We start from the raw sequence: 16,571 nt of genomic DNA, 5'->3' as shown, positions 1-16,571 counted from the left end.
TCAACATCTGGAGGTTATCTTTGACCAAAATTTGAATGGTACTAGCTTTATAATTACTGTGGCTAAGAGCAGGTCAGTGGCTGGGAAAGCTGTAGTATTCCCGGCTACAGAGATAAAAATCACTCAAGGTTTCCACTGCCCACATTGTGATCTGAGTGATCTCTGATGCAAGGTGTGTCTGAGTGGGCTTTACATGGAGATTGGATTGAGCTGGCTCGAAAACATTCCATAAGTGAATAACTTGCCAATACTTTTGCTTCGATTTGAAACTCATTCCCTCGTGCTGGGCAAGGTGACTGAGGAATTAACATCTTGAAAGTTGAAATCCCATCTCCCACCTGCTGGATTTCTGGCCACTATCATGGTGACATTAAAAGCAGAGCTTACTTAAAGTGCAAAAGTTGCGGCCCAATGACATTATTGTCACCACAGTGTAATATTAACATCAAGTCAGGAGAAATCTTGCAGAAATCTGGTGGGAGAAATCAACTACAGAAGATGCCAAAGTAAGTTTCAAAAATATCTTTCTCTTACTGATTGGATATCAGGGGATACAGGAATACTGTCTCAAGCAAAAAATCTTTGAGCTGCTTCAGTCCTGGCCGAAACAAACCTGCAAGTACACAAAAATAACTCACTGCCTGACTCCTCAAAGCCTGTCCACCATCTACAAGCCACAAGTTAAGAGCTTGATGGAATACTCTTCCTTTGCCTGGATGGATGCAGCTCAAACAACACTCAAGAAGCTTGGCAGCATCCAGGACAAAGCAGCTCACTTGACTGGTGCCCTGTTCACTACCTTAAATATTCATTCAATGGCTCTGCTGTTGGGACTGTGACAGCAATGTGTACCATCTACAAGATACACTGCGCAATGCACTAAGGCTCTTACAACAGCATCTTCCAAACCTGAGATCTCTACCTTTGAGAAGAACAAGGACAACAGATGCATGGGAACACGACCACCTGCAAGCTCCCTTCCAAACCACACATCATCCTGACTTGGAACTATATTGCCATTCCTTACTGTCACTGGGTCAAAATTCTGGAACTTTCTTCCTGACAGTACAATGGGTGTACCAACAGTGGTTCAAAAAAATGACTTTCCACCGCCCTCTCGATGGCAATTAGAGATGGGCAACAAATGCTGGCCTTGCCAGTGACATCTACATCATGTGAAAGAATTTTAGAGAGTCTAGGGTTGCAGCACTGTTGCTCCTCTCTTTCTCCTTTGACAATGGACAGATTAATGTTCTGTGTTCCCTGCAATCTGGCTGAGAACACCAAGATGCTGAGTCTTCCAGGCCTGCATCTTCAGTGGTGACACTTTGATGACATTTGCTAGGCAGGAAAAAGGCTGAATGATTTCCACTTTCTCTGTCTCAGATGCACCCTCAGCATACCTTGGCAGGACAATGTTATCAACTCGGAGGTCCTGGAGCTTGCTAATTCCAACAACACGCACTCATTCCTAAACCAATGTTGTTTTACTGGCTTGGCCACATTAATCCAATGGATGACAGACGTATGCCCAAACACCTATAGAACTGTGAACTAACCACTGGGTCACAACCTTCTCAGCGTTTATAGCTCTGCTGGAAGGACATCTGCAGGTGAAATATAAATATGGCAGATACTGACTCTGACAACTCGGAGGCAGTCGATGATGGCTTTGATCTCTGGAGGCTGACTGTTTGGAAAGGTATTGGAAGAGACAAGCAGAAACAAAAATCACAGTTGGCCAAGAAAAGGACTCATGAAAACATGAGCGAACCCTGCACCTTGTGAGCCCACTATCCCCCTCTGCACTAGAGATTGCTATGCCAGAGTGGAACTCCTAAACTACACCACAAAGTTCACCACCATGGCACAAACCATCACCTGATGAGATGAAGGTACTCTCAAATTACAAATGAACCTCGTAGTACATGATATTACCAAAGACTTAGAGTGGAATTTTCAGGCTGTGTTGAAGTTGGGGAATGGATCTCGGATGGGGCTTGAAAATACCAGCACCAGGCAAGCTTCCTTCCATTCCTGCTGAAAACCATTTTGGGCGAGGCAGATTTGGGACCTGACAGGTCAACTTGGTCCCATGAGGTCGGCAACCAATTAGTGCCTTGGTAAGGGCAGCTAAAGGAGACTGAGTGGAATTTTCCAGTCAGGCTCCAGTTTAGGGACCTAACTGCATGCAGTTTAATTGCCAGGAGGTGGGCACCCAGCATCAGGTCCTCCTTATGTGTCTGGATATTGTTGCATCTAAGGGATGGCCTATATAGGCATTCAATTCTTTTCCCCCATTCCCAACCTCCTGGCTGTTTTTGCTGCTTTTTATTTTGAAACCCTTGGTGAGAGGGCACCTCCATGCAGTGCACTCTCTGTTACTTACTACCACTCTCGCCTACTGTCCATCTCAAGCTGGAAGGTCTCTGAATTGGCCTCCAGTGTTGAGTGCCCGCCTGTCTGCCACCAAAAGATTGTACTCTTATACCAACAATTATCCTATAAATCTTATGCGCACAAAGGCATTTTTCTTGTCCTTTAGGTATAAAGCACTTTAGGGATCACATACATAGTCCCATAAAAATCAATTCAAGCCTGGCTTCACTGTGTACTAGTCCCTTAGTGAAAGCTATACCCAGATACAGTACATTAGTCAGAACTCTCCATTATAAAATACAGTCACAATTTAGTGCTTCATATAAGCTGCTCCACCTGGGACTACTTCACTTGAAACAAATGTAATAAGCAGAATTTTTCCGAACAGAGCACTTAGCAGAGTGTCCAGTTTGTAAGTTATCAGTACTAGATCAACAAGAACTATTGTTACAGACCCAGCCCTGAACGAGTTGTTAAATCCCAAGAATGAGGACATCACATCATAAAGATTTTCTTTCTGGTCATATATTTTCTTTCACAAAAATGACTCAGCTGTCATGAATGAGCTAGGCAGGCACAAGACAAATTTAAATGAGAGCTATTTTATAGGTTGAGGGCATTTAATAATGTAATTGAATAAGAATGTATGATTGGAAATGTTAGGAACATTTTTATTTCATTGCAGCAGCCACAGAAATTGGTTTTGTGAATCAGCTTTATGGAGCATCAGCATTGCATAATTTCCGACTCATTGGTTTTGGTGCATAATATGGAGGGTGCAGAGCTGTCCAACAGAGTAACATAGGAGCACAAACACGCTTCAATTACACCGGCTCAGATTTTGCTGCAGCAGGGCATCTCAGGGCACAGTTAAACATATTCATGCACGGTTTGGTTTTACATTTTATCTCTACAAAGTTTGCTGGAAGTGCGAGTTGATGATTGTGCAGTGAGGACGACAAGCCATTTGGGACCTTGGTGAACAATGGGACAAACAGTGTATCTCCTTAGTCAGGGAGAATAAAGGAAAGAGAATAAGCAGTGGAAATACTCAGAAGAAGGGTGAGTTGAAGTGGGTGAATTCAATGTCAAACAGACTCAAGAAAAGAAATATAGGGAGGGAAAAACAAATTGGATTAATTCGGACAAAGGAGACAGAATCAAAATGAAAAATTTGAACCTTGACAGCAATAATTCATAACCTGAATGATTGCGTTTCGACAGGCTTAATTGTCTACACTTCAACCTTTCTTCATTCTTTCATTGATTATGGATGTCACTGACAAAGCCAGCACTTGTTGCCGAACCCTAATTGTCCTTGAACAGAATAGCTTGGTAGGCCATTGCAGAGCATAGATAAGTGTTAATCACATTGCTGATGGTCAGGATTCACAGGTAGGCCCGACCAGAATAAGAATGGCAAATTTCTTTCTCTAAAGGACATTAGTGAAGCAGATGGGGTTCTACTTACCCTTACTGAGACTAACTTTAGAATTCCAGATTTATTAAGTAAATTGAAATTCCACCAGCTTCATAGTGGGATTTGAAACTATGACCCAAAGCATTGGCCCAAGCCTCGGAATTACTAGTCTAGTGACATCACCACAGTCCCTCTCTTTCTCGAGGATGATCAATAGTTATTAACAATTATCATTAAATTTAACGTGAGGGAAAATGTAATGAATTAAGAAGAGACAATGAGGCAAAAAAGCAAGGTGGTAATAAGTGAATTGATAATCAGAGTTTGGCAGGAAGGGACAGAATGTATAAACTTAAGACTGCTCCAGCAGGTAAAACTCGAGTTCATGAAAATAATAAAAAGACAGAATTAAAGGCATTCTGTCGGAATACATACTACATTCGCAAAAGGTAGGTAAATGGATGGCATAAGTGGAAGTAAACAGGTATGATCTAATTGCCATTATGGAGACTTGGCTGCAGGATGACCAAGAGTGAGGACTGAAAGTTTATGATGCTTGATATTTAGCAAGGACAGGTGAAAAGGGAAAAGAAGTGGGTAGTTCTGTTAATAAATGATTAGATCAGTACATTTGTGAGAAAGGATCTTAAATTAGAAGATCAAGATGTAGAATCAGTTTGGGTGGAGCTAATAAACTCCAAGGGGCAGCAAAAGTTGTTAGGAGTTGTTTATAGACTACCAAACAATAGTGGCAATGCCATGTATGTTTAAATCAGGAAATGAGAGCTGCATGTAACAAGGCTGATACTGTAATCTTGAGGAACTTTGATCTGCATATTAAGTTAAAACTAAATAAGCATGAACCCTGTGGAAGATGAATTCCTGGAATGTAGCATCTCTCTCACAGGACAGTCTAGGGCCAGAGGGCAAAATCTCAGAATAAAGGGGTGCCAATTTAAGATTGAGATGAGGAGAAAGTCCATCTCTTTGTGGATTGTGAGTCTTTGGAGTTCCTTGCACAGAGAGATGTGGGGACAAAGTCCTTGTTTATATTTAAGGCTGAGATAGATTTTTGTTGGAAATTTAGTAAGGGAATCAGGGATTGTGGGGAAAGAGCAATCAAATGGACGTGAGGAACATCGGATCAGCCATGATCCTATTGAATGGCAGGTTCGAGGGGCTGAACAGCCTTCTCTTGTTCCTATTTCTTATGGTCTTGAGATCTCAGCAGTTTCTAGTTCAATCGGCCACAATGTCAGACCTGACCTAGTTAGTTGCACTGTCACCTCTGACTCAGAATTGAAGATTCAAAATCCCCCTCGAGGGACCAAAGCCCATTATCTACTTAGGGTTTCAATGCAGTACCGAGGGGGTGCAGTAATATTGGAATTGCCATCTTTCAGTTAAAATGAGGCTGTCTCTTTCTCAAGTGAACATAAAAGATGCTGTGGGACTATTTTGAAGGTGGGTGGTGAGGAGTAAGGAGGGGGTGGAGTGTGCTTGTTGGTTCTCCCTGTGCCTGGGCCAATATTCATCCCACTAAAAACACCTAAAAACAGATTTTCTGGTCATTACCTCATTGCTGTTGTAGGAACTTGCTCTGTGAAAGTTAGCTGCTTCTATAATACAGCAGTGACTACAGTTCAAAAAACTACTTTCTTGTCTTAAAGTGTGCTTTGGGATATTCTGAGATGGCGAAAGGCACAATATAAATGCGACTTTTTTTTTTAACAAAGGGTGAAGACCTGAAGTGTTGATGCTGCTGCTCTAACCCTACCGCCACTATCCCCCCAATCTCCCCCCAGACACCATTTGATTCGGCTGAGTACTTCCAGCTCCTTCTGTTTTTATTATCATATTTCCAGCATCTGTTCTCTTTTACTGAACACCTATTGCCAGGACAGCTTGCAAAGTCATATCTGTAGACAGGTCACTGTGAATGAGATGAAAGTTCAAATAACAGAACAATAGATGTTACTGAGACCACACAAACCAATTAACAGTTAATTGGACTGTCAAAGAATGATACCCAACATGCTTTCTTGAACCAGTCCACCTTTGTAGAGTTTACAGCATCTGTGAGACTGGGCAAACCTGTTTATACTGTAGATTACCTGAACAGGTATATATCATTGTCACTTAGCAACGAACATTAACATGCATCACTTGGTCCTCAGAATGCTGCAATAATGAGACAACATTAGAGTTCAGTATTGCTGAACAGATGCACTCCACAGAGATCACACTGATGTTTGTAATGACTACATGATTGTGATTTTCCAATACTGATGATGAAAGAAAAGGCTCTTGGCATCAATGTAGATCTGGAAAATGTGTGGAGAGGAATATGGCGATGTGGAGAAAGGAGTCAATTCCCAAATTGCCACAATCAAAGTAGTGATATGTCAAATGTTTTCTGTCACAATTCCTACATAACAATTGGGTACAATTTTCACGTTAACCAGGAACAGGGAGAATTCAGGAGTTCCCAATTTCCAATTAACAATATAAATTGGATTTTGGACAAATATTAATATTTTAATTCAAGACTTGATTGGCAGATTTTCCAGGCTTTAAATTTTCATGTTTTCTCAACCTTTTCTCTGTTTGCACCTCTCATGGCTTCAACTAGTCACACATTCTTCGTTTATTGAACATCTTTTAATGTTTAGCTTTTATAAGTTCCAGCTTAGCCCCAGGTGAACTATTTTATTCAACTCTGGGTACTGAACTGCAGTAAATATGCCAAAATCTTAGAGAATGTGCGGAGGAGAATTAATAGAATACTACAAGGAAATAAAGATATAAGGATTAAAAAAAAAGAAACTGGGTTGTTCTCCTTACAGCAAAGAATGTTAAGGGGAAATTTAAAGGAGGGATTCAAAGTTACAAATAAGAAATAAGAAGAAAGTGTTTCCAGTATCAGAAGAGTTGGATGCAAATTGAAGATAATTGGACAAAGGACCCAAAGCGAGATAAGGAAAATAATTTTTACACAGCAAGTTGTGACCTGCAATGCAATGCGTGAAAGCAGAAAGTAGATTCAATGATAACTTTCAAAAAGGAAACGTATTAATGCTTAAAATGGAAACATTTGAAGGGCGACATGGAAAGAACAGGGGACTGGAACAAGTTTGTACAGGCACAAAGAGTACAAATTACCTCCTTCTCTGCTCTGTCATTCTATCAGTATTCCTGACCCAAAACTTGCAACACTTAAAAAATCCTGTTTTTTCTTTTAAGCTGTTTACAGGTCCTCTGAACAATACTTCCAAAGATGTGCATATTCGGTGGATTGGCCAAGCCTAAATTGCCCCTTAGTGTCCCATGGGAAACGTGTGGGGTTACAGGTGCGGGTGGGGAAGAAAGCCTCTGTAAGATGCTCTGTCAGAAAGTCGGTACAGACTCAATGGGCTGAGTGGCCTTTTCTGCACTGTAGGGATTCTATGTTTCTATCCTGTGCTTGAAGCATGTTTGTTCTTCCCTTCCTTTCATTCACTATTTTACTGACTCAATGAAGCCACCTACTCATTTATCAAATTTCTGTTTTTCCATCTGGTCTCTTCACAGATGCTGTCTGACCTGCTATTTGTTTCCAGCAACTTGTATTTTTGTTCCAGTTCACTAGCATTTGGCGTTTACCTTTTTTTCCCCATATTGTGTTGATTTTCTGCGGGCTCTGAGGTTAACACTAAATTCATGCTTTGCTATGATCAGTCTAGCACATGACATTTACTGAATATGTACTCTTTGCCGCTGTTTCCAAGCAATGCATTCTTTTGTAAAGCACTAACTGTGTTTGTTCATGCTGATTTTGGTAAAGTCACGTACCTGTTGCTTGGACTGTGAAGGCTGAATGTAGCTGTGGCCTGGAGCTAGCAAAATGCAAACAGAATGCAATTAGGACATTAACTAGACAGAACTCACTGTCAATTAGGTTTTTTAGAAACCCAGCAATAAAGTTGGATCTTCTAATTCACCTTTATGGGTGGCATGGTAGCGCAGTGGTTAGCACTGCTGCCTCACAATGCCAGGGACCCGAGTTCAATTCCGACCTTGAGTCACTGTTTGTGTGGAGCTTGCACATTCTCTTCGTGTCTGGGTGCTCTGGTCTCCTCCAGGGTCCAAACGTGCGCAGGTTAAGTGGATTGGCCATGCTAAATTCTAGTGTCAGGAGGATTAGCAGGGTAAATATATGCGGTTACGGGAATAGGGCCTGAGTGGGATTGTGGTCGGTGCAGGCTTGATGGGCCAAATGGCCTCCTTCTGCACTATAGGGATTTTATGATTCTATGTTTGTTTGTTTCTTAGGGTTATATTAACCCTGCAATGAAGTTACTATGAAAATCCCCCAGTCGCTACACTCCGGCGTCTGTTCGGGTGCATTGAAGGAGAATTAAGCATGGCCAATGCACCTAACCAGCATGTCTTTTGGACTGTGGGAGGAAACCAGAACACCTGGAGGAAACCCATGCAGATACGGGGCAAATGTGCAGACTCCACACAGACTGTGACATAAGCCAGGAACCCGCCCCTGGTGGTGTGCGGCAGCAGTGCTGACCATGGTGTCATCGTGCCGCCCAAAAAAACCCATCTTGCTGTGGGTGAAAACAAGTAATATCAGATCTGCAAAAGAACTGATTACCAGTCCGATCAATCCGATACTATCTGTTTTGCATCAAAACCCAAGTCAACTTTCCACGTTTTTATTTTTTTGTCCGAGATATACTTCAAGCAATCACTAAAGTAGAAAAGTAATAACAGTAGAGGCTGGTTAATACCTGTTTGAGAATGGAATTAGAGGAAATTAAAAACAAATTTTGACTGACATGATAAAGTAATCCATGGGATACAATAGTTGTTGCTGTCGATTGGAAAAAAATGTTGGCTATGGATGGTTACACATCAAGGAATGAATGGTAAAATTGTGAGGGTGGCTGATTATTTAGAAGTTTGGGTTGATTACCTTTGGGATCAGGCAACATTTGTGCAAATCTTTGTGTAAAGAGACAAAATGAGTTAGGCAGGGTCATTGAACGGATATTTCATGTCATCAATCTTTTTTCCTTTCATGGGTTTCTTATGCATTTATGGTGAAATAGTGAAAAACAAATAGTGAAAGGATTTGAGGTGGTGACATGAGCTATGGGTCTTAAATGGCAGAGCGAGTAGATATGGACTTGTGCATAGAAACTTACTTACAACACCTGAATCTGACGATGGTGAAATGACTACATTTTTAACAGTAATCATGTGTACCATGATTGACAGAGATTAGGTATCTACAAACCAAAGAGCCTTTCGATGCTTGTTTGGACTAATTTGAAGGAACACAAATCTCTGATATTTACAGCCAAACTACTTGTTCAAAACTGCAACTTGCCCACCAGTGGTGAAGGGAAACTTGACTCACCTCCATGTTAATGATGGAGAAAATTGCAGGCTTGCCATTTTTGTTTTTATATTCAAGTTGTATGAAATAGTATCAAATAGATGGATTCAGTTCTGACCCAACTGCCCCACATTCACAGTCTCCCTTAGTAGAGGCCTATTAGATCTCATGTTCTGCTTTATATTACCTTCCCCAGTGGAATCTGTACCTCAAATTAAGTTGGCTTGGTTCCCTTTAGTCTGGGTTCTCTGAGGAAATGGTTTCACTTCATTGCTTGGCCAGCTTGTAAAATGTTGTTCTGATGAGGTAATTTGCTGGTTATGTCCCCATGTGTTTTACATTGCACGTACCAAATTTGAACTTTAGATTAAAAGCAAGCCAAAGTAATATTTTAAGTTTACAACGTTTGAAGACTGAGTTAGCAGAACATAGCAGCTTGACAACATATATCAAACACCTGGACAATACATACTTGTCGTCTGACAAGGCTTACAGCCAGCCATGCACAAGACTGGGCCACTGCAATAATCTCTCTGTTGTATTAAAATGACCACAGCTTTTTTCCCTGGTGGGAGGCCAACTCCACTATCACAAGGTGCTTTCCCCACCTCTACAGTTGAAGCAAACACACTGTACTCATTATCCACCCACTCTCCAGGTACAGTAATTCTGAAGAGATAGCAGCATTTAATGAAAGGCCAACAGCAGGAAATGTACTTTGGTGTGTGAAATATATATCAATGTGCTTATTACTGTCATTGGAGACTTGCCATGTGAACTACAGAAAAAGTCCAATAAACTATAATGAGTTCAAAATGAGTGGGATTTATAACAATAGTAGGGAGAGCATTTTTTTGGACATACTAGCCTTGAGCTTCTCATTACCATCCTTCGCTTGGTCCGGACAGTAAACTTTACCTTAGGGCCAGTAATCATCATAAATCCTTGCCTGGAACAACGAGTGATAAAATAAAGTGCAATTTAGCATATATCGCAATTTCTGAACGCAATGCCCTGCCCAACCCTAGTAGCCCTTAACTCAGAGCAGGGGCAGCACGGTGGCACACAGTGCTGCCTCACAGTGCCGGGGCCCTGGATTCAATTCTGGCCTCGGGTCATTGTCTGTGTGAGTTTGCATGTTCTCCCCATGTCTGCATGGGTTTCCTCCAGGTGCTCCAGTTTCCTCCCTCAGTCTAAAGATATGTGGGTTAGGTTGATTGGTCATGGTAAATTGACCCTGGGGTTAGGAGATTAACAGGGTAAATGTGTGGGGTTACAGGTGGGATTGTGATCGATGGGCTGAATGGCCTCCTTCTGCACTGTAGGAGATTCTGTTCTATGATGATTCCTTGACTTGTGCGGTGATTCATGGATATTATCAGCCAGGAAGACTAATAAAATCATAACATTGCAGGCTAATGAAGAACAACGCAATGTGAAAAATCAAACTGTGGATTAATCTTCTAAAATATGACTGGAAAATATTTGGATGTCAAAATTCTGTGAACGGTGATGTCGGGTATCAATTTATTTGTAATGGATGCAACTCAATTTACAAAATGAACTCAACATTTTTTAAACTCAACTGCTAATTTTTTCCACACAATTCTAAATAAGTGTGGCACTTCTGTTTGTGCTGAATTTCTAGAGGTGGAAATACATTGAATGAGCTAATAGACAAACAATAGAACAGATATTTTGATGATGGTTTCACTTTCTGTGAAGCAGGGACAGGGGTTTAATTGAATAGCTCTTTCACACTGAGCCAGATATGGCCTCCTTCTGTGATGTACAATCCGGTAATCCTGATGCTTATGTTTAGGTGGGGCAAAGTGTGAGGACATGGAAATAATGGGAAGGTGGAAATCCTGCCCCAATTATTTTGAAGACCCAATCAGCATTTTTTTTCAAACTCCATTTCACACTGAGCAAGATTGCAGGCTGCCTGCTTAGTGAATGGCAAAGGCAGTTGGAGAAAACTGCTGTTGGGGATCATTAGGCACTGACTAGCTGTCGCAGCCCATTGCAGTTTGTTAGGTTGGGGGAAATAGAGCATGAGGTTTGGGGAACAACAACAAAGAAGAAGAGAAAAAGAGATCATGGAGGGAGGGAGAGAGAAAGAATACTCCAGAAGGTTAAAATTCCCCTATATGGTTCTATAAATTGAGCATAGACATCAATGCTGTCCCTCAAGGTGATGCCACCACTCACAATGCCACTGCCGAGGCAAGTACAGCTTATGTTACAAAGGTCGAATTAGTCAAACATTATGGTAGAGAGGATCAGCTCAAGGTCCATGAAATGCCAAGATTGCACGTGGTTGGGTTTAGCATGGGATTGTGGCTGTGGAATTGTGCTAAATTCAACTGGAACCAGAGATAGTGGCTTAGCTCTTCCCAATGTCAATCAAAAGGAAAATATGTCTTATCTGTGGTTGCTCCTTTCAGAATCAATCTGTAGAGTAAGGGTCACATAACCCAGGGAAGCAGTCAAGAAGCAGGGCAGGGGACCACAGTTGTAAGTGCAGGCTTCAGTCTTAGAGTCATTTCGGGAGCTGATTGTAACCACAAGGCTGCAAGCCTCTGTGTAGTTAAACCCTGAAAAAAAAAGGGTTGTGTTTTTCCTAAACCAGTGAATGATCATTTTCCATTATCCAAACTAATCATTAGACAAGCAATTTGATAACAATTGGCATTGGACAGTTTGATGGAGATTACCATCAAATAGAATTAGGTATCATTAGAATACACATACAGGCTGACAATATATCTACAGAGAAACCAGAGGATGAGGAAGAGGAGGGTGCCAAAGGTGGATTCTTGGCTTACTTGTGAGCTGATAGTAAGAAAGGCCATTGACAGAAATATCCTTGTCAGATATGTAAGGGTAGAACCACATAAGAGTTTCCCTACTGAGCAGGACAATGTGAGGTTTTGGAGGAGGATATGGTTGATCATGTCAAACATGGCAAAGAGGTTCAGGATGTTGTGGAGTGGTAACTATTCAAGTCACTGTCACAGAGAATGACATTTATTATTTAATTTGTTCAGGCCATTTTTGTGCAGTCACAAGGAAGCAAATTTGACTGGAGAGGTTCAAGGAGGGAGCTACAAAATAGGATGGCACAACACCACATTAAGTCCTTGAATAAAACCAACATCATTACCAAACTCTATGATCCTGAATGAAGATTTTTCATTGTGAAAGCATATCAGGAAATTGTACAGCCCCAGATTGTGACTTTTCATCTGATAAAATTACATTTTTCTGTGCATTTAATTTTAATTTAGAGTCCTATCCAAGAGTTAAGACAAGTATTTGCTTATTTTTTCTTCTTCCTAATCATTCACTTAAGTTTAAATACCTTTTCGACAAACACTAGATAGTCGCACCACAGGAACACAACATACTGCCATGAAAGCTTTCTTTTAATAGACACATCACTGCCAGCATTCTCAAGTTGCTGTTTAGTTTAGAATGAGGCCACCTTTAAGTTAAAGTCTGTGGTTTAGCCAATAGCACATAATACATGCTAACATTGGCAACATTGATGCAGATACATTTACTCTGGTGGTGAGGTTCAGTTAGTGATATATAGGAGGAAATGCTGGGTGAGTTATGGAACACAAAAGAAGAAGAATAGGCAGGGGTATCAATGGAGGAATAAAAAACTTTGCTGGACAGAGAGTCAGGTCAAGTCCTCTGTTGCAGCTGAGCCCAGGCATTGAAGACAAAATGGTAGAGCCAACAAACAAAACAAGTAATTTGACCAGTGTTACATGACCAATAAATGGAACTATACTATAGATTGTATGGTAATTATAGAGGTGTGACATCCAACTGTAGTTTTCTCAACAATTTCCTGACTAGGCCTCAGGACAAGTCAATCTCCAATGTACAGGAGCGTTTCATGCATGGACTGGGGAACTGAATTGAGAGAAAATGGCTCCACATAACTAATTGCCGTTCTGCAATCTGCTCCCATGCAGGTTATTGAACTTATCAAGGGAGCAGATCACTGAGCAGGGTCTAGCAACGGGGACTTGAGTGGAGATGGCAGGAATGAGTTCATTGCCTTTTTGGAAGATGACACATTCCAGAGTGTCATATGCAGAGGAATTTTCATCCTCTGATTTGTCATAGCTGAAACTGCAGATGCTTAAAAGGCATAAATGGAGCAGAATGGAACGGAATGAAGCAAAAATGCAAAAAAAGGGAAAACCTCAAGCAAATGCGATAGAAAAAGTATAAAAACTGAATTCAAAAAACTAGACTTCAATCAGACTGTCAATCATCTTTAAGTGCACAAAGAAAATATGCCTTCCCAGCATTGCTGGCTTGTCGATATGATAGGTAAGGATATGATCAGCGCAACTTGTGGACTGAAGGGCCTGTTTGTGCTGTAGTGTTCTATGTTCTATGAATGATGCATATTGTGTGAGGTGAACTGAGTAAACATGCTTCCTATTTTAGTTGCTAATTTGCTTCCTATTTTCAGCCTATGCTGCTGGCTAGCAGCAATGCGCAAAAGAGCCAGATGTGTGAATCCCTCCCTGTCAGTACACAGCCTCTTGATCGGCAAGTACTCAGCTTTGCTCCTTGTCATCACACACAGAAACTGAGTCTCTCATGGCCCAAGCTAAATCTTTAGAGAAGCTTTGAGAAGGTTTTACCTCCAGACAAGCAGTGTGCAGGTCCACTAATATGTGGATATGCCCTAACACTTATGATTTCAAATTCCCATCCAAGCCCAATAACTCCATTGCCTTGGGGATAGCTTGGGAGAACTTGGAAAAGGCCAAAAAATCTGAATTGGAGTCCAAAGACAGACCAATATCTAAATATGTTATCTTCCTGGTAACTCCTACAACCAAGCCAATGCTAAACATAGTGCTTTACATTCCTTTAGACTCAAACAAGGAGGTTGCGAGGGAGACCCTGACATTTGGGCAGCTCAAGGTCTCTATAAATTTTGCCCATGTTTGTGTACTGGAGATGGTACTCCAGTTTCACTGTAGAATATTAACTGAACACGGGAGGCAGCAGTTAAGCCCAACTGGATTGATGTAGAAAATGGATACTACAGGCTGTCTCTGACAGTGGGAGGGACCAGCATGTCCCACTAATCACTACGATTTCATTCATGTCAGGCAGTCCCCAATTAATAAGTTGCTGACCTGCCACAATTCATCTGCTTCAGTGGCTGTTTGGGACTTAGAGTTTAGTTCAACAAATGAACCAAATACTTCACACCGGATAACCAAATGAAACAAAACAGAAAGAACAAGGATGACAACTCTGATTGGCAAGCTAGAATATCAGGACCATGTGCCTGTGATGAACAGATGACTTTTAGCTGGTTGCTAACACATACTAGACAACCATGATCAACATGAAACCTGATAGGCTGAATATTGATGTGGCTTCCTTTCCAAGAGATCAGGCTCACAGACAGTGAATCATTGAAGAAAAACATTACATGTTTATCTGGCAGGGGAGAAGTACAGAGGAATCCCACGAACAAGGAGGAGGCTTCACTGTAAGAAATTCACTACTCCCCACAAATGGGTTCAGAATATGTTCTCTCCACCTATCTCTCAACTCAAGTATGGCCAGTTAACCTTATGAGTATCTATATTTCATTGCTGTGCTCCACTACAGACATAGAAGACCAGTTGTTTGGGGAGCTTGACACTACTCTTGGCAAAATCCCAAAGTCTGAACATCCTTGTCTATTGAGAGATTGCAATGCAAGAGTGGGTGTATGCCATGAGGCATGGCCCTCCTGCCTCAGATATCATTGCACAGGAAGGATACGTAAGAATAGAGACCACTTGATCATTGCTGTTACCACAAGCTTTGTATAACCAACACCTTCTTTCAGAATACACCACGCCACAAGGCATCCCTGGGATATCCTAATCAGTTGACATCAGTTAAATCTGATTATCACCAGACTCTTCACTCTCTAAACAGCTTTCTCGACACACAAACCCACCACATGCTGTATACCACATTAGGGATGCCACCCTTCAAGCTGTTTCATTCAATGAAATGCTGACCTCATATCAAAATCAGCCATACTGCCGATCTAAATAAAACCAACACTTCCTCAAATTGATTCTGACATTCTCATGTGAGTGCAGAAGCAAAATGGAACATAATTTGAGACACCATCTACAAAAACACACCCTCAACATGTATGAAGCATGAGTAGAAAATTGTAAACTGGTTAGAGACTAACTTCATTGTGATGGAATCTGCCCTTGCAGCCAAGTGATCCACTCTCAAGAGAGATCCAAATGAGAAAAGTCTGCACGTATTAAGAGGTGCTTATAGCAAAATCCAACAGACTGCTAGGCAATGTGCTAATGACTACTGGTTACAACTTTGCCAGAATATCTAAATGTCCTTGGCAACAGGGAATGTTAGGGACATGTATGAAGTAATCAGAAAGGTAACTAGATCACCGGAAAATAAAAGATTGATTTCTGATCTCCTCCTTCACCAGTTGGAGGTCTAATAGGTGCAGTGCCCCAGACATGTGAGATGCAAATATTGCTATCCTGTACAAAGAATAAGGGTGACTGGAATGATTGCAACAACTGTCGAGTCATCTCCTTGTTGAATATTGTGGGAACAATATTTACCCAAGTTGCAGATCATGACTGAATACTACTATCCAGAAGTCCAGTGTGGTTTCAGAACTGTAAGATTTACAGTTGACATGGTCGCTGCAGTCCAGCAGCTGCAAGAGAAATGCCTTGAATAAATGAGACCACAGTATATTGTCTTCACTGATCTCATCAAGGCATTCGACCATGTGAGCAGAGGTGGTCTATTTTAGCCATTGGAGAAAATTGGTTGCCCATTGAATCTGTTCAATGTGATCTACTCTTTTCATGGTAACATGATGGGTAAGGCCAGCTATTGTAGGGCAACACTGGAACCCTTTGAAATCTGCAGTAGGGTCAAAAGGGGTTGTGTTCTGACACCAACACACTTTGGCATACTCTTCTCTTTGCTGCTCATTTACCTCATTCCTCTAAAGAATGTGTCTCCTTACATACCAGATGGATAGCTGTTCAGCTTCGTTCATCTCAGAGCCAAGATAAAGGTGTGCAAAGGCCACATCAGAGAATCGCTGCACACTTACAATGCCACGCTAACATTCCATACTGCGGATCACCTTCAGCAACAAATGGACAGACTCTTTCATGCCTGCAAAGAGTTTGGCTTTTCGATCAGCATCAATTAGACAAATGTTATGGTCCAGGATGTTGCCATACAGCCATTAATCATTACTCACATGACAACACAGGTTGTTGATAGCTTCCCATAGCTACGATCTACAATCACCATCAATCTGTCACTTGGTGC

General features: G+C 41.4%; 1 protein-coding gene across 5 annotated transcripts in view; it reads right to left on the bottom strand.

Annotated features, from left to right (window-relative positions):
• clnk (cytokine dependent hematopoietic cell linker) overlaps positions 1-16,571 on the bottom strand; it is a 281,684-nt gene that overhangs the window by 57,634 nt on the left and 207,479 nt on the right. For 4 of the 5 annotated variants that reach the window (XM_080190107.1, XM_080190098.1, XM_080190089.1 and 1 more), the window contains one exon: positions 7,631-7,674. The exons of the other annotated variant lie outside the window; for it this stretch is intronic. In XM_080190107.1, the coding sequence (XP_080046233.1) occupies positions 7,631-7,674 (44 nt within the window). The remainder of the gene's footprint in view (positions 1-7,630; positions 7,675-16,571) is intronic. 5 annotated transcript variants of the gene reach the window in all.

Source organism: Carcharhinus amblyrhynchos, chromosome 1 (genome assembly GCF_965287045.1).
Source record: "Carcharhinus amblyrhynchos chromosome 1, sCarAmb.v2.hapA, whole genome shotgun sequence".
Lineage (NCBI taxonomy): Eukaryota > Metazoa > Chordata > Chondrichthyes > Carcharhiniformes > Carcharhinidae > Carcharhinus > Carcharhinus amblyrhynchos.
The sequence above is the reverse complement of the archived record's forward strand: the minus strand, read 5'-3'. Positions and strand labels throughout refer to the sequence as shown.